The following is a 23,377-nucleotide window of genomic DNA, read 5'->3' as shown; positions in this document are numbered from 1 at the left end:
TAGATAGTTCCTTCCAGACTGGGAAATGATCGATTCTTCCATAAGCTGTAGTCTTTGTTTCGATGGCTTGCACCTTGCTCTCAGTGGCTGATGGAAAATGGGGGGATCTTGTCTTGCTGTCCTGATTTGCTTCTGTCTTTTAGACAGAACCCCTTGACATTTCTGTGGAGAGACAGTGATATTACATTCTTTTCCTACTGTGTAGGGGGAGTTAGCTATGGATAGAATTTATATTCTATGGTTTCCAAACTGTGCACCGAGGTACCCCAGTGCATTACATCTACCTCATAGGAAGGGATGGGGCATTTTGAACATTCAAGGGAAACACAAGATAGTTGACAACTTCTGGATATCATTGGAAGTACTAGTTGGAGGTAGTTCATGGTATAAACAATGAAATGCACTACATTCCTTTCTATAGTATATCTTTGCAATGCTGAGTTTTTTGGTGAATGCTGTGATAAAAAGAAAGTACCATAAAAAACTCAGTGTGGAACGGGAAATGGGGTTGGTGGTGCCCAATCTGATTATAATATTGAGAAATTGTGCTGTCCCCAATAGGCACACAGATCCCATTAGTGTGCAATTATTTTTATTTAAGGATTAAATACATATATTGTCTTTCAGTTTATGTGTGTTATTTCTTTCAAACATCTACTAAGTTGAAAGGACACGCATACTTAAGTTATAATACTTAATTAACGGAGCTGTTAGGTAATTCTTTTGGTCCAAGGAGTTATGAAAAAATTACTGAGAAACTAAAGATGCCAGAACTGAGAAAGTTTAGGAAACATTGATTTACATTCTTTTCTTATATTCCAAAGTTACACTACCATCTTAATTATATATTCTGTTAGAATACAAGTGTAATCAATGCTTTACTTAAAATTTCTCATTGACTATGGATCAATGTCTATAGACCATTAACAAATGAGATATACCAAGGCTAAATAAAGGCATATAAATAATATGCTTATAGACCATATCTTTAGTTTGTTAGAATGAATCCTTTTGCCCATACATCTAAGATCGTGTTTGTCTCTAACACATCTGGTACCTGGTCCATTTATCTGTGAGTCTGCTACATTATTCTATTTTAGATACCATCCATGTCTCTTTTCCACAGTGGAAATGGTAATAGTTAAGAATATATTAAAGTAAAAAAACCTATTATTTATTTATTTATTTTTTATGAGTCAGGCACTGATAAAAGTAATTTATAGGTATTAGCTCTTTTTGAGCTCAAAGGGATAAATACTATTATTATCCCCATTTTACAGATGAGAAAAATGAGGCACAAAGCATATATATATTTGCTTGGGGCCACATAGAAAGGGATCAACTTAAAGATGAACTAGAAAGGGAGTAACTTGATTTTAACCCTCTGATCTGACCAGAGTCTTTTCTTGTCCATTCAGCAGTGTGTTGAAAGTAGTATACAGATCAGTTCAGCTTCTCCTTCTCATTTAGTTAATTCTTATCCTGATATTTTAGAACAAACCTATTTGACCTCTGATTTTCCATACACATTGCCATGGCTTTGAAACACATATCTCCAGTTAGCTGTGAAGTTTACATTTACTTGCACTTACTCATATAACTCTGGTTCTTTTTGCCAAGTTCTCAACTTATGTTCTTTCTGATTCTTTTGGATCTTCTTCCTTACTCTGCTGACAGCTCCACACTGGACCCCTCTTTAAAGTGTCAGCCTTAAAAATAAAATAGCCAGTTATCTTACTAGCAAAAGGAGTTTATTTGGGAATAGCAAAGGAATTGTAATTCGGGACAAGCAAACCATAGGCAAGTCTGGAGAACAAAGGGAAGGTCAGCTTTTATAGAAGAAAGGAGGAAATTGGGGAGGGTTGTTTTGAACAAAAGTTCACTGGACAAGAAAGAGAGCTCTAGGTTGTGATGGTTTCTTATTGGCTGCAAGTGATGGTTAGTGCATTGTTGCTGGAGCACGGAGGGATCTTCCTTCTTTTTCTTAAAAAAAAAAGAAAAAAAGATGAAATTCCCGTGTGAAAAATGTCCTCCTTGGCAAAATAATTCTTAACTTCCTTCTTTGTTCTACAGGCTGCAACCAGTGGTGAGTGGGTGAGAGAGCGCCCCCTTCAGGGCTTCCTGACTCCATTTTAAACCAGGTGTCCTTAATTTTTTGACAAAGGTTTCCCACAGACTATTGCAATCTCCGCTATTAGGTGTCTCACACCATAAAACAGGGGAAAAAAATGGAACTGTGCTTTGCTCGTATAGTTATAACAACTAAAAATGAACCATAATTAGAAGAATCAGCAGAGAAGTGTTGTGCTAAGGCTCTCTGGGCTAGAACCTCAGATGACAATGGCTTTCTTTTTTCTGGGTCACAGAGTATTCTGGTAGTATGGACTTCAATTAGTCCAGATTCAGTATCTATAGCGATCAGAATGGTGTCAACTTTTAACCAGAAGGAGAGAGGTCATGGAAGTTTGTATTTAGCCATTTTAAGCTTCTTACAAGAACTTATTATGTTTTCTCAACCAGAGTAGTCATTGTTATTTTAGAAAAGAAAGCTTATCCTCTAAGCTCAGGAACAAGGCAGGGATGCCTGCTTTTGTCACTTCTATTTAGCATAGTACAGGCAGGAAAAAGAAATAAGCCATCCAAATTGGAAAGGAGGAAGGAAGATTATCCTTGTTCACAGATAATATGATCTTACATGTAAAAAATGCTAAAGATAGCACAAAAAACCGTTAGAACCAATAAATTCAGCAAAGTAGCAGTATACAAAGTAAACACATGAAAATCAGTTGCATTTCTGTTTGCTAATAATGAACAATCTGTAAAGGAAATTGCGAAAGCAATTCCATTTACGAGAGCATCAATAAGCATAAAATACTTAGGAACTAACTTAGCCAATCAGGTAAAAAACTTGTAAAATAAAAACTATAAAACATTTCTGAAACAAATTAAAAAAAGACTTAAATAGAATCCCATATTCATGGATTGAAAGACAATACAGTTAAGATGTCAATGCTAACCCAAAGCAACCTACAGATTAATGTAATCCCTATCAAAATTCCAGTATCTTTTGTAGAAATAGATCCATTTGAAAATTCATATAGAATCTCAAGAGACCCCAAATCTTAAAAAGAAGAACAAAGCTGGATGACCCACACTTCCTGATTTTAAACTTATTGCAGTAATAAAGACAGACATATAGACAAATGGACTAGAATAAAGACTCCAGAAATAAATCCTGTATAGATGGTCAAATGATTTTTGACAAGGGTGCCAAGACTATTCAATGGGGAAAAGACAATGGGTGCTGGAAAAACTGGATATCCACATGCAAAAGAATAAAATTGGACCCTTACATAATATCATGAAAAAATTAACTCAAAATGGATTCATGGCCTAAATGTAAGACCTAAAACTATAAGCCTCCTGGAAGAAAAAATAGAGTAAAAGCAACTTTGGATTTGTCAATGACTTCTTGGATATGATACCAAAGGCACAGGCAATGAAGGAAAAAAATAGACAAATTGGACTTCATGAAAATTTAAAAAATATACACATCATCAGACACTATCAACAGAGCAAAAAGGCAACAATAGAATGGAAGAAAATATTTGCAAATCATATATCTGATAAGGGATTAATACCCAGAATATACAGACACTCCTAAAATTGAACAACCAAACCAAACAATCCAATTCGAAAAATAGGCAAAGGACCTGAATAGATATTTCTCCAAAGAATATATACGAATGGTCAATAAGCACATGAAATGATATTCAACATCACTAACTGATTAGGGAAATGCAAATCCAAACTACAACTAAATACCACCTCACACTCATTAGAATTGCTACCTTTAAAAAACCCAGTAAAATAAAAGTTTTGATGAGGTTGTGAAGCAGATGGAATGCTTGTGCACCATTGGTGGGAATATAAAATGATAAAGCCTCTGTGGTAAACAGCATGATGGTTCCTCAAAAATCAAAGACAGAATTACCATAGAATCTAGCAATTCCACTTGTGTGTATATACTCAAAATAAAGCGGGTTCTTGAAGTGATATTTATACACTGATGTTATACACTTCTTGTTGAATTCACAATAGCTAACACATGAAAGCAATCCAAGTGTCCATTGACAGATGAATGGATAAGCAAAATTTGATATATACATACAATGGAATGTTATTCAGCCTTAAAAAGAAAGAAAATTGACACACGCTACAACATGGATGAACCTTGAGGACATTATGTTAAGTGAAATCAGCCTGTCACAAAAAGACAAATATTGTGTGATGCCACTTACATGATGTATTAGAGTAGTCAAAGTCATAGAGGCAGAAAGTAGAATGGTGTTTGCCAGGGGCTGGGGGGAGGCAGAATGGGGAGTTAATGATTACTGGGTAGAGTTTCAGTTTTGCAAGATGAGAAGAGTTCTGGAGATGAATGGTGGTTATGGTTGCACAACAATAAAAATGTCTCAGTACCACCGAACACACTTAAAAATGGTTAAGATAGTAACTTTTATGTCATGTGTATTTTACCACAGTTAAAAACTGGGGGGAGAAAAAGCAAGCTGAAGCATGATATCACTCACAATTTTGGAAGATAGAAAAAGTAAAGTAAAATAACTTCATCCCAGTGGAACATACCATTCCAAATTCTAGCCTTTTGTACGGGGCCTGGAAGTAGCAACAATAAATATGTGTTACCAGTTGCAATGTTGATGTAGGAAAAACGTTAAGGTTTGAAGCCGATGGCCAAGAAAGAATTCTTGAGACATCTTTGGTGCAAAAAGGTGGTTTTATTAAAGCACGGGGACAGGACCCGTGGGCAGAAAGAGCTGAGGGGTGGCGATTTATATGCTTTCAAGTGGGGAGGGGGTTAGGGATGGCATAAGTCTCTCCAGAATTTTAGAAGCAAGGTTTCCAGGACCTTGAGGGGGTTAACTATTGTTAGAAAAAAGGTCATTTATTACTGTCCACTAAAACCTTAGTTAAGAGACCCTCCAGATGTATATCAGTGGGTCATATGCTTGGGGATGATTGCCAACATGTATCTTGGGGAGTAGAGATAAAGGAAGTTTCTAAAGGAATTTGTTTTTGTTAAAGAAGACCTACAGGATCCTGGGGGTCAGGCTAAGATTGCCTTTTGCCCTAAGCAAAGTGTCAGCATCGAGGCAGTTGAGTCCCTAGAGGAATGTCACTCTACCTCTTTCAAGGACTTGCCAATGGGCTGTAAGCATTAAGGAAATTTAATAATTTTTCTCCTGCCTTTGTTTCCCACATCGACGTTACTAATGTTTAGAAGTCACAAAATACTTTACAATATGGAACAACTGAATATAGAATCCTTTGGAGTAGAATTACTTGTACATATAAAAATAATTTATTGACAAGATGAGCAATAGCAACAGGATTGTAGTGTAACATTTTAAAAATGTCTTGGGATACCTGTTCTGGAACAATAGATGGTTCTGTTATGTACCATACACGCCCCTGGCACCCACCTGTAAGGAAGTGGTAATCATAAGAGAAAACTGTACAATGCTCTGTGTTGCTTGCCTGTAAAAAAAATGATGATAGTGAATTCTACGGGGAAAACAAGATGCCAGGCTGTCTAGCTGATTTATAAAAATAAACCAATTGAATATGTACATCATTTATTATTCGGGTAAGCTATTGTGGCAAGATGTAGTTGTAACAAGAGACTCCTGAGAGCCCGAGATGAAACAGACACCCTTTCTCCTGACTTGACAGAGGTGCATGGTGAATGAAGTCCTGTTTTCTCCCCAGAAAATGCCGATTTCCCCACCGCACCCTTTGCTTCTTCCATTGGAAGCCATGGTGTGACCTTACGATGGAAATCTGCCAACATTTCTGGAGTAAAATACATCATTCAGTGGAAATATGCACAACTTCCTGGAAGCTGGACTTATACTGAGGTATGAAAAGCTGCCTACGTACGTACACACAGGTTTTTTTTCCAAATTATTAAAAATGCCCAATTACTACGTGTTATTATAGGTATAAAGACATTCTAGAGAAGATTCAAGTGTTAAGATGAATGGTTGGGTTAGATGAACTTTAATCTCTGCTACTCTGTAACATGTTGATGCTAAATCCTTTATTTTTGAGGAAAACATATTAGACATACATCTTGTTCCTTCAGCGCAGCGTCACCTAACCAACTACTCATATCATTGGTCATTTTCTGCCCACCCCACCTACAAGGATTCCAACTAGGATGGAGGGCAAGAAAGTCATCTAGGGCTGTCTCTTTTAAGAAAGCATGAGCAAGTTCAGAGGAAAATAGCCCCAAGACACTAAGTATATTAACATAGAAAAATTATTAAAGCCTTGAGGTAAATGCCAAATAACTGAATCCATAATTTTGCCCATTTGAGGAAGGAGAGACTTTGGGTGTGAATTATGGAGGCTGACATCTGGACGGCTCAGCTCCGAGCTCCAGGCCCATTTCTTCCGGGCTGGCAGGCCCCGGGTCACCCCATATCCAAGAAGTCCTGCACCTCTTACAAACTGATCTGCGATCTTGAGCCGCACTGTGTGGTGGTGATTCTGTAAACGCTAATTATTAATCTCTCCCTGACGTAGGCCGTGTCCAAGCTCTCATATGTGGTACAGCCCCTGCATCCCTTCACTGAGTACATTTTTCGAGTGGTCTGGATCTTCACAGCCCAGCTACAGCTGTATTCTCTGCCAAGTCCCAGTTACAGGACTCATCCTTATGGAGGTATAGTTTGTCCCTGTGGCTCATGAAATAAGGAGATTATTCCAAAGCTTTAGTTTAGTTTGGTTCTATTTTAAATAATGAAATAAATTATTCCTTCATCAATTGATCCGTTCAGTAACTGAGTACCTAACCATATGCCCCGTAGCATTCTAGGTGCTCAGCATGTCTCTATGATCAATACCAAACTCCCTGGTCTTGTGCAGCTCAGCTTTTGGTGGAGGAGACATACTCTAAGCAGTAAGCATAATAAATAAGGAAAGCACGTTGTAAGTGGGAAAGTGCTGTGTACAATGTTAAGAGGGACATTTTGAACAGGGTCTGTCCGTTAGGGGCTTGCAAATGGGGCGTAGGGGTGAAGGACAGTCAGGTTGCAGAATAAGCCTCAATAAGCAGTTAGCAGTTAAGGACAGTTTTTAAGCAGAGAAGTAATTGTTTCACATACTTCTGAAAAAGATAGTTTTGGCAGCTACGCATAAGATGGATTGAGGGAATGAGGGAATCAGATTGGAAAGCACAGAGGGAGAGCAGTCCGCCTGGAGGTTATGATAATACTTGGACATTTTATCAGACATGATTTAAAAAAAACTGCACCTACCTTGGAACATTTTCTGATTTCTTCTTCTGAAGATGTGACTTCCATGCTGGGAAAAGGGGTCTAACCTAGAGCGTTTTAGGGGAGTGCATACGTGGGGCAGACACTGAAGGAGAGTTATGTGGTTCCCTTACCCTCAGGGTTAGCTGACTGGACCTGCGGGGATGTATTCCAGACCAGGTGTTAGATGTCCCGACGCATCAGTTCTGGAGATTTGGCAGTGTGCACAGAGCCTCACCTTGAACTAGGCTGTGGACAGTTGAACAGCTGAGGAAGCTGGTGACGGCATTTTCCCCTTTCCCTGATTCATGCTCGCTTACTGCTTATCAGATTTTAGGCTGTGTGTGGCCACCTCTGCTGATTACTCCCTGACCATCCTCCAAAGCTTGGGTCAGACACTGGCTAGGGCAATATTTGAAATGTTCCAGATCAGAGTGGAATACGTGGATCCTTCTTTGTTCAAAGCAATGCCTCATGTATTCCAACAGTGCTGGGACATTTTCTGATGCTGGAGAGATAATATGATCCAGGGCCCATGGCGGCCCATGGCTAGTCAAATCAAAATAATGAAGAAGGCAAATTTTGTCTTCCAGTTCTGGGCTTTTCTCCTGGATTTGCAAACCCTCATGCCCTCCATGTATTCCAGACCTACTCTGGATATCCTTTCCATGGATAGCACCTCATTCCTCAATTCCTTCTCACTTTTCTAGCCACATTAAAACTTATAGTTACCTGTTTTGTATTCCATGCCTCATGGCCCTCTTCTCCTTTCGTGTTGGGAAATGTATGATTTAGATGGTATTATTACCTTTTAATCGAGGCCCTTATGAAGATAATTTCTTAACCAAGGAGAATGGTTAATAGGCAAGGAATATCGTGCCCACCCTGACTGGCCTTTCAGGGAGGATTTTTGTGGGAGAGATTTGGACAATAATCACAGCTTACCATGTAGGTGGCATCCAACCTGCTCGAAGTGGAGCAGATCATGTCTGGGTCTGAGCATTGACCCTAAGGAATTAGGTTTTTTGACATCCTGCTTCTAATTAGTGAAAGATGATTCGTACCCCTCCGTTCACCAAGGTGACTGAGTGCAGGGAGCAGAAGAGTCGACACAGTGATGTTTGTGTTTGCCAAAGACTGGTCTGAGAGTTGAGGAGGAATCATACTGGAGAAAGGCTGAGAGATCAATAAACAGCCTTTTAAAAACTCATCCAATGTGAAGGCTGCACTGTCTTAATTTCTACCAACTCTCCCGAGTCAGGAGTGATGCAGAACATTTGCCAAAAGTATTCAGAGGGAGGGAAGTCCACACGAGAACAAAGTGACGTCAGAGTGTGTCTTTCTACAGGAAGAGGAAATGAAAGGGTGGGTTTAGGGGGTGGGAGGTATGAAAAGTAGGTGGAGGCAGGAATGGCAGACAGGCTGTTAGATCATGTGTTTTTCTTTCTGTTCTTTGCTACTTAGGTAGCTTCTCAAGTCTATGAGTGAATGCTTAATTAATGAATGCATGCTCCTTTAATCCTTCTCAAGGGAAAGGGTAGTGCTAAAGCACAGTGAACTTGGACTCTAAGGGACCTTGGGCGCCATGGGAAGGAACATACGTCTGGGTGTCAGCAAGAGGGAAGCACACTGTTCTAAGTCCGGCTTATCTGAGTCTGCATCTTCAACTGGAACTGGTCAGGCTATAGCAAGCGCTCCTGTGAGTGAAAAGGCCCAGGATTTACTTCTTTCAACTCCTGTTAATCATTGACTACGGTTTTGTTACAGATTCTCTTCTCCTTCCTAGCCGGATTCCACCCCACAGTTTCAACTCACTCAGGTCTCTGGAGACTTCTGATAACTTTTTTCTAGAACATTTATCCTATTTGCCTACCTGCACCTTCATAAATTATATGCAAGGAAAATAGCACTTGGTAGAGTCCCTTAGGAAAGTAGCCAGCTGGTCTCATTTAGGGATCAAGAGTTGCAGCTCCTAGATATCTTACCGCCTTCTCTCTATCACTTATTTTGAATATTAATGAAAATATTTAATTTACACTTCAAAAAACAAGACTTTTTTCCCTGTGCTATTTACATTTGTTGCTTGTACATCTTCCTGCTCACCATGTCACCATTACATCTTCTAGTTCCTGAGACTGCTCCTTCCATTAGAAATATTGAGAGCTCGAGTCCCGACACCGTGGAAGTCAGTTGGGCTCCACCCCAATTCCCAGGAGGACCTATTTTGGGTTATAACTTAAGACTGATCAGCAAAAATCAACAATTAGATTCAGGGACACAGAGAACCAGTTTCCAGTTTTACTCCACTCTGCCAAATACCACCTACAGGTAAGAATTAAGTGGGGCAAGGAAGATGTAGCCAGCATGGCCGTAGGCATAATCATTATTTAAGACATATGGCCCCAAAGTCGTTTAAATGTATTTGGAAAACTCCCATTGACTTTGTGCTGTTGGGTTGATGTTATCGTAGTTTTCCTCAAGTTTGTGTCTGTTAGACTACAGTGTCCTAAGCAAAAACATTCTGAAGTATTTCTGTTATATTCAGAGGATCCTTATAAATAGGCACCAATAAAGATATCATAAACACCATAAATACCATTTTTTCATTTAACCCAACATGAAAAAAGTAAGGAAGTGAAATTCTGTTAGTGGTATTTTTTTATTAACCATTAGGGGGATTATTTTATTATTGTTAGCTTTTCCAGCATTTACCAAGGCCTCTTTAAATTAGGGTAGGGATGGGGGTCATGCAGATAGCAGAGTTCAGTTTTTGACCTCTGTGACCCTGAACTGTTCTATGCGGAATGCAAACAAGGATGTGATTGATGGTCATCTCAGTGCTGAGCAGTGGGACTGAGTAACTAGATACGTGCATGGCCACATTGTTCTTTAAATAGAAGTATTATTGCTCCTTCTCTTTTTATCTCATGTTCACACCATGCCATGTGAAACACATCTCTCTAAATTGTTTTTGGAATAGGTTTTCCATTGCAGCAGTAAATGAAGTTGGTGAGGGGCCAGAAGCAGAATCTAGTATTACCACTTTATCCTCAGCAGGTACAGCCTGGGAATGCCCCTTCTGTTACTTGGGAACTGAGGGGGTGGTAAGGGTGGGTTCAGATCTCAGAGTCCTGGTTCATCTGGTTGATCCCAAGAACCCCACCTCTTCTGCCCAAATCAACATTGTCTTTTGGTACTTGGTAAGCTCCGATTTTAAATGAATCCCATCCAGTATTTGACAAATAGAAGTTATTGGACCCAAAGGTTTTAAATTAGAATTTAGGAATTTCAAAATTAGAATGAAAAATTTAGGGATTAAAAAAAAATGACCTCATACAAAGCCTTAGTTTCAGATGAAATCACTAGTGATTGTGACTCACATTAAACGCTTAGGTATACATGTAATCTTTTTGCCCTCACCCCCATTTTGTATTATGTATCATCATTTAATACATATCAGATATCTTTTTTTTTTTTAAAGATTTTATTTATTTATTTGACAGAGAGAGACATAGCGAGAGCAGGAACACAAGCAGGGAGAGTGGGAGAGGGAGAAGCAGGCTTCCCGCAGAGCAGGGAGCCCGATGTGGGGCTCGATCCCAGGACCCTGGGATCATGACCTGAGCCGAAGGCAGACGCTTAACGACTGAGCCACCCAGGTGCTCCTATCAGATATCTTTTTATTCCATTCTCCTTCAGGTTTTTAAATATATCTGGACTTAATAATTTACATTTTACCATTTTGAATATTCAATCTACCAAGTTAGCTTTTGTTATATTTTGAAGTATTATTTTTTTTTCATTTTGGCATTTGAATGATTGCCTGAGAGATTAAATACTTACTGTATGATACCTGTATGGAAAAAATAATAAATGAAAATGCTTTCTAAGAAGCACTGGAAATATTCTGGGGACACGAGTAGGAGTCTTGAACAACACAGAAAGATTCAGAATTCTAGGAGTCTGTTTTCTATTTTCGCCAGAATCCCATTTGCTGAATGGACTGCCCCTTCCCCTAATGTGCACCCGTCTATGTGTATTGAGTGTTGTCTATCACCAGCCTTTGGTTTTTTGGCTGTTACTGGACTCTAGGAAAGGAGAGGCATTTTTGTTATGCAAGAAGCATCCGAAGGATGTGTTAAATATAGAGCAGGTTTAAGGTTGTTGTTACTGCAATTACTGCGTAACTTTTGTTAATTGCCCTTCACTGACGCACCCTGCATCAGTCTCCGACTGAGTGGGATGTCAAGCAGAGTCCTGCAGTCCTCAGATTTCATTGCTCTAAGGACTTTTCTCTGGCCTCAAAGGGAGAGAGAATTGAAGACAAAACAGAGACAACCAGTGTCTGTCTGGTGTTACGCAACAGCCCAGTCTGGCCTGGGCTGGACCACCTCCACCGAGCAGCCACATTCTCATGGCTGTGGGTAATGAGCTGAGCTCCTGAGGGTGCAAGGCTGTTGAGAGCAGTGATCCCTTATGTGGTGTTATTTGGGGGGTCTTTCGGGGCACATACATATAAAGCCTACTTGACTGACACTGTACTTCCCACCCCCAATCGTGGAATAATGTGATATATGTTGCAGTTGAAATGCCCCCGCTGCCTTCAGAGAAAAATCCGACCAGCCTCGTTCGATCGTTAGTTGCCTTGCTTTGAAGGATGGTAATGGTTTTTTTGTGTGTTGATGTGCATGTGGTTGGTCTGCCTATAAATCATGTTATTGTTTTAGTTCAAGAAGAGGAACAGTGGCTCTTTTTATCCAGAAAAGCTTCTCTAAGAAAGAGATCTTTAAAACATTTAGTAGATGAAGCACATTGCCTTCAGTCAGATGCTACACACCATAATATTACAGGTCAGTATGATCGGAAGAAATGTTTCCTTAGTGTGGAAAAAAAAGACCCAGACTGACTTCTATTTTAAACTGCTTATTAAAAATTAAAGAAATAAATTTTCTGTCACGTAAGGTTCTTTTTGGTTGTGATATCATAACACGCATGTATTTGCATGGTTCTTCTAGGAATATCGGTTAATGTCCACCAGCAAGTCGTTTATTTCTCAGAAGGGACTCTCATATGGATGAAAGAGGCTGCCAACATGTCTGATGCGTCTGACCTGAGAGTTTTTTACAAAGGTTCAAGATTAATTTCTTCCATCTCCGTAGACTGGCTTTATCAGAGAATGTATTTCATCATGGATGAACTGGTGAGTCTGAGGATTTAAAGTGAATAATTGGATATCGACACTCACGTGCATATCTTGATATATCTGTAGGTAAACCTAATTCTTTCACTCAGTAAATACTCAGTGAGTATTTACTAAGTTTTACACACTAGGTTAGCCCTGAGTCATAGATCTGGTCTTTAGGAAGGTCTGGACTTGACCTAAGACAGTCCTGACCTACTGTTAAATCATCTTTATTTGTGATTTTTCAGAGCCATGGGTTTATTACATTAATGATGATCCATTTTTCATAAGAGAGTGGTGGTGTCTGGTGTCTGTGCTTTCAGTAGCTGATTAAAATCAGCTGTGAGCGGGCGCCTGGGTGGCTCAGTCGGTTGGGCGACTGCCTTCGGCTCAGGTCGTGATCCTGGAGTCCCGGGATCGAGTCCCGCATCGGGCTCCCTGCTCAGCAGGGGGTCTGCTTCTTCCTCTGCCCTCTTCCCTCTCGTGATCTCTGTCTCTCATTCTCTCTCTCTCAAATAGATAAATAAAATCTTAAAAAAAAAAAAAAATCAGCTGTGAGCATTTTAAATTATATAATAACCAAGGGTAACTTTAGTAGTCTCTGAAAATACAGTGTTACTGAAATCTTTGAGAAAACAGTCCTGCTGTGTTTCAACTTTCCTTCTTTCAAAAGGACAGGCCTATTACAATCACCATGGCCGGAAGCGCATAATCTTGGATACAGCTTAACATTTTAACAAATAGTTGAAGGGTGGGCCAGCTCAGTCGATAGAGCATATGACTCCTGATCTCAGGGTTTTAAGTTCAGGCCCCATGTTGGGTGTAGAAATTACTTTAAAAAAAAAAAAAAGGAAAAAAAATCTTAAAAAAAAAATTTGATTAGTTCCACAAGCCAGGAAAATAGGTATTTGTATTTCATTGGTGTAAACAGGATGCACATTCATTAGGATATGGGATATAAAACTGACTTTTATGAGTTTTGTGGGGTTTTTTTTATACTTTGAAAAGTGGTCAGTGACTAGCACAATTCTAAGCACAGAACAGATGCTCAGGAAATACTTATTCTTAGAGAGGGGGTGGGGGTGGGGGATGCATTAAAAAATAAAAAAAGAAATACTTGTTGGCCAAACTGAATACAGACAGACACTGATCCACGGATGCATGCTTGATTTTCTAGGCATATGTCTGTGATTTAGGAAACTGCTCGAACATTGAGGAAATTACTCCTCCCTCAATTACCGCACCTCAGAAAATTGTGGCTGATTCGTACAATGGGTAAGTGTTAGCCTTATAACCGTGAGTTCTCTTCCGTGGCAAGAATCTTTGGGAAACTTGCTTGATAGAACCAGAGGAGCCAACCTATGTATCTCATTTCAAATGTAATTAAATCTAGGCAAAGTTTGCTTTCTATAGAGCCACAAGGAAATTTCTTGCAAACTTGATCCACAACTTCTCAAGCTGAGTAGATTTTCCTCTCCTTCACAGTAAAATATGGGTAGGTGGGAAAGATCTCTTCTCTGGGTCTCAGGGATCTAAGTTCCAGTCCTGGAGTTGTCATTATTTTATGGCATGACTCTGGGTCTCATTGCCTCCTCGGTGCTCCCCATGGAGTCCTTCCTGCCTGTGACTCCTCCTTCCATTTTACTGTTTCTTTTGCTGAGCAATTCAGCACCAGTTCATTTCCCTGGTCCTGTCCTCAGACCTCTCAGAGGCGGCTGGTTACCAAGAACGCTGCTTTTGGGCGCCTGGCTGGCTCAGTTGGTTAAGCAACTGCCTTCGGCTCAGGTCATGATCCTGGAGTCCCGGGATCGAGTCCCACAGCGGGCTCCCTGCTCGGCAGGGAGTCTGCTTCTCCCTCTGACCCTCCTCCCTCTCATGCTCTCTGTCTCTCATTCTCTCTGTCTCAAATAAATAAATAAAATCTTTAAAAAAAAAAAAAAAAAAAAAGAACGCTGCTTTTGCCCATCTTCGGACATAGGTGTTGATGGTTAATAACAAGTGAAAATTTCCCATTTTAAATAACTATTCCCCCCCCGCCAAATAAAATGGACACATTTTAGCTCAGCTGTCCTGCTTAAATTGCAGTCTGACTTGGAGCAAGTAACTGTGCCTGTGACTTTTCCTTTGTCCGTTCGTATGTGGAACATAACAATGCTTGCCCAGTTGTGTTATTTTGAGGATGAAATGAAGTATTCCCTGTGAATATATTGTGTGATCTCCAAATATACATAAATGTGAAGGATGAAAACACAGAAAATTATTTTGGCGATATTATTTCTCAAATGTGACCAGAGAATGATAGCTAATAAGCAAGGCCAAGTTTATAAGATGAAGTTTTTTTCTTTCCTGTCAGATAAAATTGTTTTCCTTTTGAATGAAAAAAAATATATATATATAGCCCATGACATTTTTTATTTTTCATGAATTGATTTTTTTTTTAAAGATTTTATTTATTTATTTGAGAGAGAGAGAGAGTGCAGAAGCTGGGGGGGAGAGGCAGAGGGAGAGGGAGAAGCAGGCTCCCCCCTTAGCAGGGAGCCCGACGCAGAGCTCGATCCCAAAACCCTGGGATCATGACCTGAGCCAAAGGCAGATGCTTAACTGACTGAACCTCCCAGGTGCCCCAATGAATTGATCTTAAAAAAAAAAATAAGGTTGCTCATTATTGCTCTGAAATCAAGTTTTCTATTGACATTCATTCATAATTTACTAGGTACTTATTTTGTCTTACTTTGTCTTATTTTGTCTTGATACTTAAGTTTGCATGAATTACTGATTCAAGAATATGTTTTACAAACACTGTGTTGTAGGGTGAGTCCTTTGGACTCCCTGGATTTTATTTTTCTCATTTGTAAAAGTGTAAGATCCTATGAGATGGAACTTTGCTGCTGGCATTTACCCAAAATGACTCATTTTATAAATAAACTTCACCCACTAAATAAATAATAGTAAATATATTTAACTTCACCCACTAAATAAATAATAGTAAATATATTTATAATATTACATATAATAAATATAACAAGGATAATAAACTTCACCCACTCAATCAGTCACTCAGAATGCATCCCAGTGAAGTCTCTGGTGGCTCTTTATTCCATTAGATAAAATTGATTTGTGCTTAGATTTTGAAATGTGACTAGAAATGATAATGATAATATTAATTGGTGCCTCTAAGTGTATTACTTCCAAAAATTCATTTAATTCTTGTTCAACTGTATGAAGTAGGTACTTTTATTATCTCAGCTTTATGGATCGGAAAGTAAACACAGCTTAGTAATTGCCCAAGATCACGCAGCTCTTTTGCTGTGGAGCCAGTATTTGTCTTCCAGGGCCTGTCTTCTAATCATCTCCTCCTACACTAATAGCGTTTCTGTAAAAATCAGTGTATACCTTTTAGCAGCACTTTGTATATAGTGTCCCTAAGGAATGCCAGATGTGTGAATCACTTATTCTCCTGGCATTAGAAGTGGTTTCCTCTCTGCTGTTATTTTGCACCATTGAATTATTCACTCACTGAGTTTGTACTTACTCTAAACCTCTTCCCTTCTTCCCCTACCCTGCTTCTTCTCCTTCTCACCTCTGCCCTCTTCCCTCCGCAGCCCGGCTCTGTGCACCTTCCCTCTCCTTTCTTTACCCTCCAAAGTGGCAACGAGGGTTGAACACTTGTCCTCTCTCTGCTGCAGCCCAAGGATTGTAATCTTCACCCCAAATCTTCTTCCTCTTGTCTACTCTGAAGTCCCTCTATGTTCCATTAATAGCTTTGAACTTGGGAAACTAAAGCAGAAAGTTAAGAGCCAAGTTGTTTCTGCTTTTTGCCTGCTACAACCCTCTCTTAAGAAAAAGAACATAGGTTCACATCTCAACATGGAGTTTATATTTCAGGATATTATTGTAGCACAGGGGTCGAGCATATTGATAAAGATTTGGAATAGTCATCAAGGAGAACAAGGGTGGGACTGAATAGGACAAGGAAAATAATATGACAGTTGTGATGAGAGGTTGGAATCCTGTCAATCCATGGGGCTGTGATAAGAAAGATTTGCTAAGCAGAAGTATACTTTTCTTTCTTTCTTTCTTTTTTTTTTTTTTTTTTTGAGAGAGGAAGAGAGGGATGGGCTGGGGCAAAGGGAGAGGGAGAGAGAGAATCTTAAGCAGTCTCCGTGCCCAATGTGGAGCCCAACTCGGGGCTTGATCTCATGACTCTGACCAAAATTAAGAGTCAGATGCTTAACTGACTGAGCCCCCAGATGCCCCAGCAGAAGTGTACTTGTGTTAGCATCTGTCTCCATGATCACAAATTCTAAATTAGCTTCATCCAAATTAACAGTTTTATGTTTTAGTTAAAATTCTATTTGTAGATTTGGTTTATCAATGAAATATTTTGGTGGTGTTTTCTGTTTCATTATTAAAAATCCACATGTACTATTACCATGAGATTTGGCTCCAAATTAGGTGGTTTATTTTACAAAATTCTTCCACTGGCTTCTTCTAACTGCTGGGTGGTCCATCCCAGCTGTTTTGCTGTCTTGTGGGATATTTCTTCATGATTTATAAAATGGTAGCTCTATTGTCCCACTTAACTATAAATATTAAAAAAAAAAAAAAAAACCTAGTCCACTACAAAATGCAAGGTAGTTTTGCTAGATATTTATAGCGAAATAATAAGTGGTTTTAAAAATAGGTTAAACGTTTTTACTTTCTTCTATTTTATCCTTCACAGTGCATGGGAAAATGTATAGAAAGAATTAGATTTAAGAATATGTGCATTTTGGAGGAAAGTGTTTTCAATAAATAACATGTTTAGCCATGTCATTTTTATATACTATGCTTTCCTTTAAAAGTAGGCTTCATTAGCAAATCTGAAAGACCCTTTCTGCTCTTAAATTCTGATTCCTTATAGTCACATATATAATTGAAAGACAAAGCATTGTAAGCGAGGCTGAAATTTTCCAATGTTCCAGCTTCTAACTTAAATGAATAGTACATAGCTTTAGTAAGTACCTTTACCCTTGTGTACCTTGGGACACCCAGTGCTTAGCGACTGGTGAGAACTGTGGTTCTGATTGCATCACAGGACAAAGCAGGTTGCAGTGGATCACACCAGGTTTCTTTTGATCCCATGTCAGGTATGTCTTTTATCTCCTGAAAGACGGCATTTATAGAGTAGATCTCCCCGTGCCATCTGGTCGGGACTCTGAAGCCCTACATATTGTGGAGAGTTGCACATTAAAGGACTTTGCAGTGAAGCCACAGTCCAAACGAATCATTTACTTCAATGACACCGCTCATGTCTTCATGTCAACATTTCTGGACGGCTCTGCTTCCCATCTTGTCCTAGCTCATGTCTCCTTTGCTGATGTGAAGAGCTTTGCTTGTGAAAACAATGACTTCCTTGTCACAGATGGCAAGGCCATTTTCCAGCAGGACTCTCTGTCTTTTAATGAGTTCATCGTGGGATGTGACCTGAGTCACATAGAAGAGTTTGGCTTTGGTAACCTGGTCATCTTCAGCTCCTACGCTCAGCCGCACCCCCTGCCAGGCTGCCCACAGCAGCTCTCCGTGCTCTTTGGCTCCCACCAGGCCCTGGTTCAGTGGAAGCCCCCTGCCTTCGCCATTGGAGCCAGTGAGTGCCCCCCGCCCAGTGTTGCTGGAAGGAGGAAAGTTTGAATTGCTTGACATCACGACTCAATTTTGAGAACCTGTATGTGATTATTCAGTCATCAACCAAAAGTGCTATTTAGCTCCAGAAAAAGTGCTTAGACATTTGTTCTGCGTTTACTGGTTTTGCACTAGGAACATCTCTATATTTCTTGTGTATATCCCAACACAATAGTTGGAACATTTACTGAGTGTCTACCGAGAGCCAGGCACTGACATTCTGGTCTGAGTGAATATGGTAGCCAGAGGGATAGTGCAGGTGGGTTGAGATTTGTATCCATCCAGACCTTGCATGAATCAGAGCAACTTCCTAAAACTCTCTGAACTTGAACTTCCATCTCCGAACAGGCAGTGTATGTGGAGGGTAAGCAGGTGGGCTCTGGAGCCAGCCTGCATGGGTTCAAAGGCTGGTCTTGTCAGTTATTAGTAGAATGATCCTGGGCATATTACTTAACTGCTCCGTGCATTGGTTTTCACTCCTAGAAAATGGGAGCGTTAATTATATCTTTCATTCGGATTGTCACACAGAATGAATTAAGATGCATCATTAGAACACTTAGCCAGTATCTAGCACAGAGGTCGGCAAACTTCTTCTATAAAGGAAAGGCTAGATAGTACATATGCTCAGCTCTGTGGGCCATATGGTCTCTGTCGCAACTACTCAAGTCTGTCGTTGCAGTGTGGAAACATCCCTAGATTATATGTAAATGAGGAACTGTGCCATTCCAGTACAATTTTATATTCAAAAACAGGCAGCGGGCCAGATTTGGCCTGTGGGCTGTCGTTTGCCAACTCCTGGTCCTAGCGTATTTAGCAAACATGGGCTATTTTTGACTTGAAGACAAAGCTAATTACGCCTATTTGCTGTATATTTCCACTGCTCTAGAGGCAGTTTTTGTTGTTGTTGTTTGGTTTTGTATAGTTTGGGCTTCTAGAAGGAAGATACTGTACAAACACTGAGAGTTATATTAAAGATTCATCATTAAACATTTGTTTATTAGGAGGCTGGTTACACCTGGGGTGTTATTTGACACGCCTCTGATAATTTTATGCAGCCCACGTGTAGCTTTGACTCTGATTTGTTGGAAATGATGTCTCCTTTGATGGAGCACAAACTATGGCATGGCTGGAATGGACGGTGTCCTAGTCGTATCGTCAGACCAACCCTGATGACTAGTGAGGGGTAGCATGTTTTACTGCCCAATTACCCTTCTACTCAAGATGAAGCTGTAGATGAATTCACTGACAACCTTTTGTTTGCCCTTGCCTGTCTCATCCTGGTGAGTAATATGGTTTAACTTTTCTGATTAGGCCCTTCTGCCTGGCAGAACTGGATTTATGAGGTGAAAGTATCAACCCAAGACTTTCCTGAAATCACTCACGTTTTCTCGAACATCAGTGGGACCGTGCTTCATGTGTCTGAGCTGCAGAGTGCTACGAAATACAAGGTTTCTGTGAGAGCCAGTTCTCCCAAGGGGCCAGGCCCTTGGTCAGAGCCTTCGGTGGGTACTACCCTGGTGCCAGGTGAGAACATGTTCTTGATTTAGGGAGTAATTCTGACAACATAGGTTTATTCCCTGTGTCCTTGAGAGGTCCTCAACTCCAATGTGGTAAAGAAACTGGAATGAGGATGCATGGATTTCTTGGAGTACGTGTTTATTATCTGGATGAAGAAAGCAAATAGAGCATTGTGTGATATTTAACTTACGTTTCTAAATTGTTATCTTAACCTTTTCAAGATATTTTTGAGGAAACGATATAATTTTCCTCTTCTTTATGGCTTTCTTCTTTCTCATGGTTTATGAAGCAATAATAGCCCTTGAACTCTGAAGGTCATGGTGAGAGAAGTTGAGGGTCTGTGAATTATGCTGAACTCCACCCTCTTGGCTGAAAGAACATGGAAAGAGAACTATACCATTTATACTGCTCTTGTTACCACGATGACTTCTGGGTGCTCGGCATGAAATCGTGGCAACCAATAGCCAACGGGGAGGGGAGATCGTGCCATGACCATGACATTGCTAAGAGGCAGCATCACCACACATTTCTCTTCACATTCAACTTCAATTACTTATGTAAGAATCAGGAAATACGTTTAACATGATAGATAATTCTGTTAAGCAGATGTAATCACTCATATCCTTCCATGGTATTTTTTAAATATCGATAGTCTTTTACTTTATAAAGGAAATCTTAGGGTATAAGATGTGTACCTTAAAACGTGTGTTTTCTGTGATATTTCTTTTAATTTCTTTTCACCAAACAGCTTCAGAACCACCATTTATCATGGCTGTGAAAGAAGATGGTCTTTGGAGTAAGCCACTGAATAGCTTTGGCCCAGGAACATTCTTATCCTCTGATATAGGAAATGTGTCAGGTAAACACCAAATCCTTGTTCACTTGGGTGTCAGGTTTCTACATGTAAGAATTCCTAAGCTCCTCAATACATCCAAAGAATTGAACGTTTTGGTATTAGGTCAATAATGAAAGGGAAAAAACATGGACTGAACTACGATGCCAGTGATGCCATTAAGAAAATGTCAGTTCTCCAGTATGGGTGTTATTTATTAGTTCACAAAATGTGAGGCTATTTATTGATTTATGCCCGTTTCAGTAAGGCTTTGATATAGTTCTCCTATATTTGAACCTCTCAATGTTATCTCGAGATAACAGCCTACCTGGTTCCAAACCTAACATAGCTATACTTCAGTAACTTACTACGTTTGCTGTAAGACTGACGCAAGGAATGGTTGCACGGAGTTCTAAGTAAAGTGGAAGAAATAATTTCTTGACAAAGAGCATATTAAGTAATTATTAAGTAATAAGTGGGTAATTTTGCCTAGAAGACCTTAGGATGAAGGAAAGTCTTCATTGTGAGGTGGTGCACCAGGGAGCCTACGTGCAGATGACATCTCCTATAGTTATGTGAATTAGTTGTTATATTCGCTGGGCCACTGAAAGTACAGAGGCATTTCTGACCAACGTAGGACTTGGACTTAGGAGGTAGTGTGGTCATAGTAGAAAGAATTATGCTTTGGAGTTGTCTTCAGTCTGGGCTCCTACTGTTTTCATCTGTGAGGCCTTGGGCAGAATAGATAATCTCACTGAGTCTCAGGTTCACCAAGTCAAAAATGGGGATAATCCCTTTTTAAACCTTTGTTATCAGATTTAAGTGATATCTGTTAAGTACCCGGGACAATGTTTGGCAAAAGGGAGGGTCTCAGTGAATATTAATCCCTCTCCCTAGTCCCAGGGGTTGAGATGTTGAGAGAACATTATTGAAACATTCTTGACAGATCCCTGAAGTTCTAATGAATATCATGTTAGTATGCACTCTGAAAGTATATGGAGGTGCATGTGTGATTTGTTGACTCACCACGTTTACGCTGGCATGCATGAGAAATAACTGCTACCAATTCACTTTGTTTTGAGACATGGATTGGTATAACAACAGCCTCTACTACAGCGATATGAAAGGTGATGTTTACGTGTGGCTGCTGAATGGGACGGATATCTCAGAAAATTATCACATATCCAACATTGCAGGAGCAGGCGCTCTAGCTTTTGATTGGCTGGGTCAATTTCTCTATTGGGCTGGAAAGACATATGTGGTAAGTTAAATCTCAGCATTCTGGATGCTCTAGCACAATACCCACCCTCCAGTGACTTACATGTCATTTTCATGACTTTTTTTTTCATACTTGTATACTACCTATGCTGTTATTTAATATTTGTCCTCAAACCTACTCACTTTTTTTTAAAGATTTTTATTTATTTATTCATGAGAGAGAGAGAGAGAGAGGCAGAGGGAGAAGCAGGCTCCCCGCTGAGCAGGGAGCCCGATGCGGGACTCGATCCCAGGAGTCTGGGATCATGACCTGAGCCGAAGGCAGATGCTTAACCATATGAGCCACCCAGGCACCCAAACCTACTCACTTTTTAATTAAAAGGGATTTATATGTAAAGGAAGCTTTATGTTGCTGTTTGGTACACTAGTTCTAGATTTTCAATAATATCTTAAATATATGAAAATGTTCATCTGAGGGTCAGTGTCCTGGAGGAAGATGACACACTCCAAAGGCATGATTAAAGGAAACCCAATGAAGGGACTATTTTCAAAGGTGTGGAGAGGGCTAAGGAAAATGAGCAAAGGATGGTAAAGCATGGCCGGGGCTAGTAAGTGTGGGAAGATATAACTACCTTCAGGCATATGAGGGCAAGGGACTGTAGGGGAAGAATCTGGGGAGGGCTATAGCTATAGAAGCTGCTGACAAAGGGGCGCCTGGGTGGCTCAGCTGGTTGAGCGACTGCCTTCGGCTCAGGTCATAATCCTGGAGTCCGGGGATCGAGTCCCACGTCGGGCTCCCTGCTCAGAGGGGAGTCTGCTTCTCCCTCTGACCCTCTCCCCTCTCATGTTCTCTCTCTCTCTCAAATAAATAAATAAAATAAAATCTAAAAAAAAAAAAAAAAAGAAGCTGCTGACATGAAACCCAGCCACTGTCAGAAGGTACGGTCTTCCAAGGAGCGACCTGGGGCTATAAGGACCCCAATCCTTCTTTCTTTCTGCCCTCTGATCTTCTGCCAGTGCTTCCATTGGCTGAATATCACTGGAAGCCAGAGAATGAGTCCGGCTGATGCAGCCTGTAGCACCAGGCGCCGGGCACACAGAGTCAGGCAGAGTGGGGGGCAAGTGTAGCTGGACACAAAATGAAGACATCCTGCACATCTGTGTAGTGGTACCCTTCGAAGAGAAGGATGGTTAATGATGAGAATACTGGTCTGACAGATCCAGAAATATGGTACTGGAACCATTTTCTAATCAGGAGGGCACTAATTGTCCATTTATTCATTCAACAATCATTTATTTATTACCAATGTGTTGAGAGCCATGAGGATAGGCATGGTAGGGAATATGAAGTAAATAGTAGACATGTATCTGTTTTAAAAAATTCAACTTTATGAGATACAATTCACATATGACAAAATTCACCCTTTTATTGTATAAAGTACAGTTTTTTCATATGTTCAGTGTTGTGTAAACCACTGCTACTTGTCCTTGTTCTTTTGATGAGATGAAATACCTATATACAATAATAGAAGAAGCATACAAAGCAATGTGTTTAGAGACAAAGCAAGGTGGTGTAGCCTGAATTCTTAAGTGCCAATGTTATCCGGTGGAATGGAGTTGAGTGGG

General features: G+C 40.1%; 1 protein-coding gene across 2 annotated transcripts in view; it reads left to right on the top strand.

Annotated features, from left to right (window-relative positions):
• Positions 1–23,377, top strand: part of ROS1 (ROS proto-oncogene 1, receptor tyrosine kinase) — a 104,083-nt gene that overhangs the window by 14,037 nt on the left and 66,669 nt on the right. For both annotated transcript variants that reach the window (XM_034990382.1, XM_034990380.1), the window contains exons 6-16: positions 5,791–5,939; positions 6,610–6,748; positions 9,467–9,668; positions 10,321–10,397; positions 12,068–12,190; positions 12,356–12,540; positions 13,700–13,797; positions 17,652–18,148; positions 19,495–19,707; positions 20,450–20,560; positions 21,616–21,794. In XM_034990382.1, coding sequence (XP_034846273.1) covers positions 5,791–5,939; positions 6,610–6,748; positions 9,467–9,668; positions 10,321–10,397; positions 12,068–12,190; positions 12,356–12,540; positions 13,700–13,797; positions 17,652–18,148; positions 19,495–19,707; positions 20,450–20,560; positions 21,616–21,794 — 1,973 coding nt within the window. The remainder of the gene's footprint in view (positions 1–5,790; positions 5,940–6,609; positions 6,749–9,466; positions 9,669–10,320; positions 10,398–12,067; positions 12,191–12,355; positions 12,541–13,699; positions 13,798–17,651; positions 18,149–19,494; positions 19,708–20,449; positions 20,561–21,615; positions 21,795–23,377) is intronic.

The sequence above is a fragment of the Mirounga leonina genome, unplaced genomic scaffold (assembly GCF_011800145.1).
Source record: "Mirounga leonina isolate KUSES-001 unplaced genomic scaffold, KU_Mleo_1.0 Mir_53, whole genome shotgun sequence".
Lineage (NCBI taxonomy): Eukaryota > Metazoa > Chordata > Mammalia > Carnivora > Phocidae > Mirounga > Mirounga leonina.
Note: the sequence above shows the minus strand (reverse complement) of the source record. Positions and strands in the feature narration are given on the sequence as shown.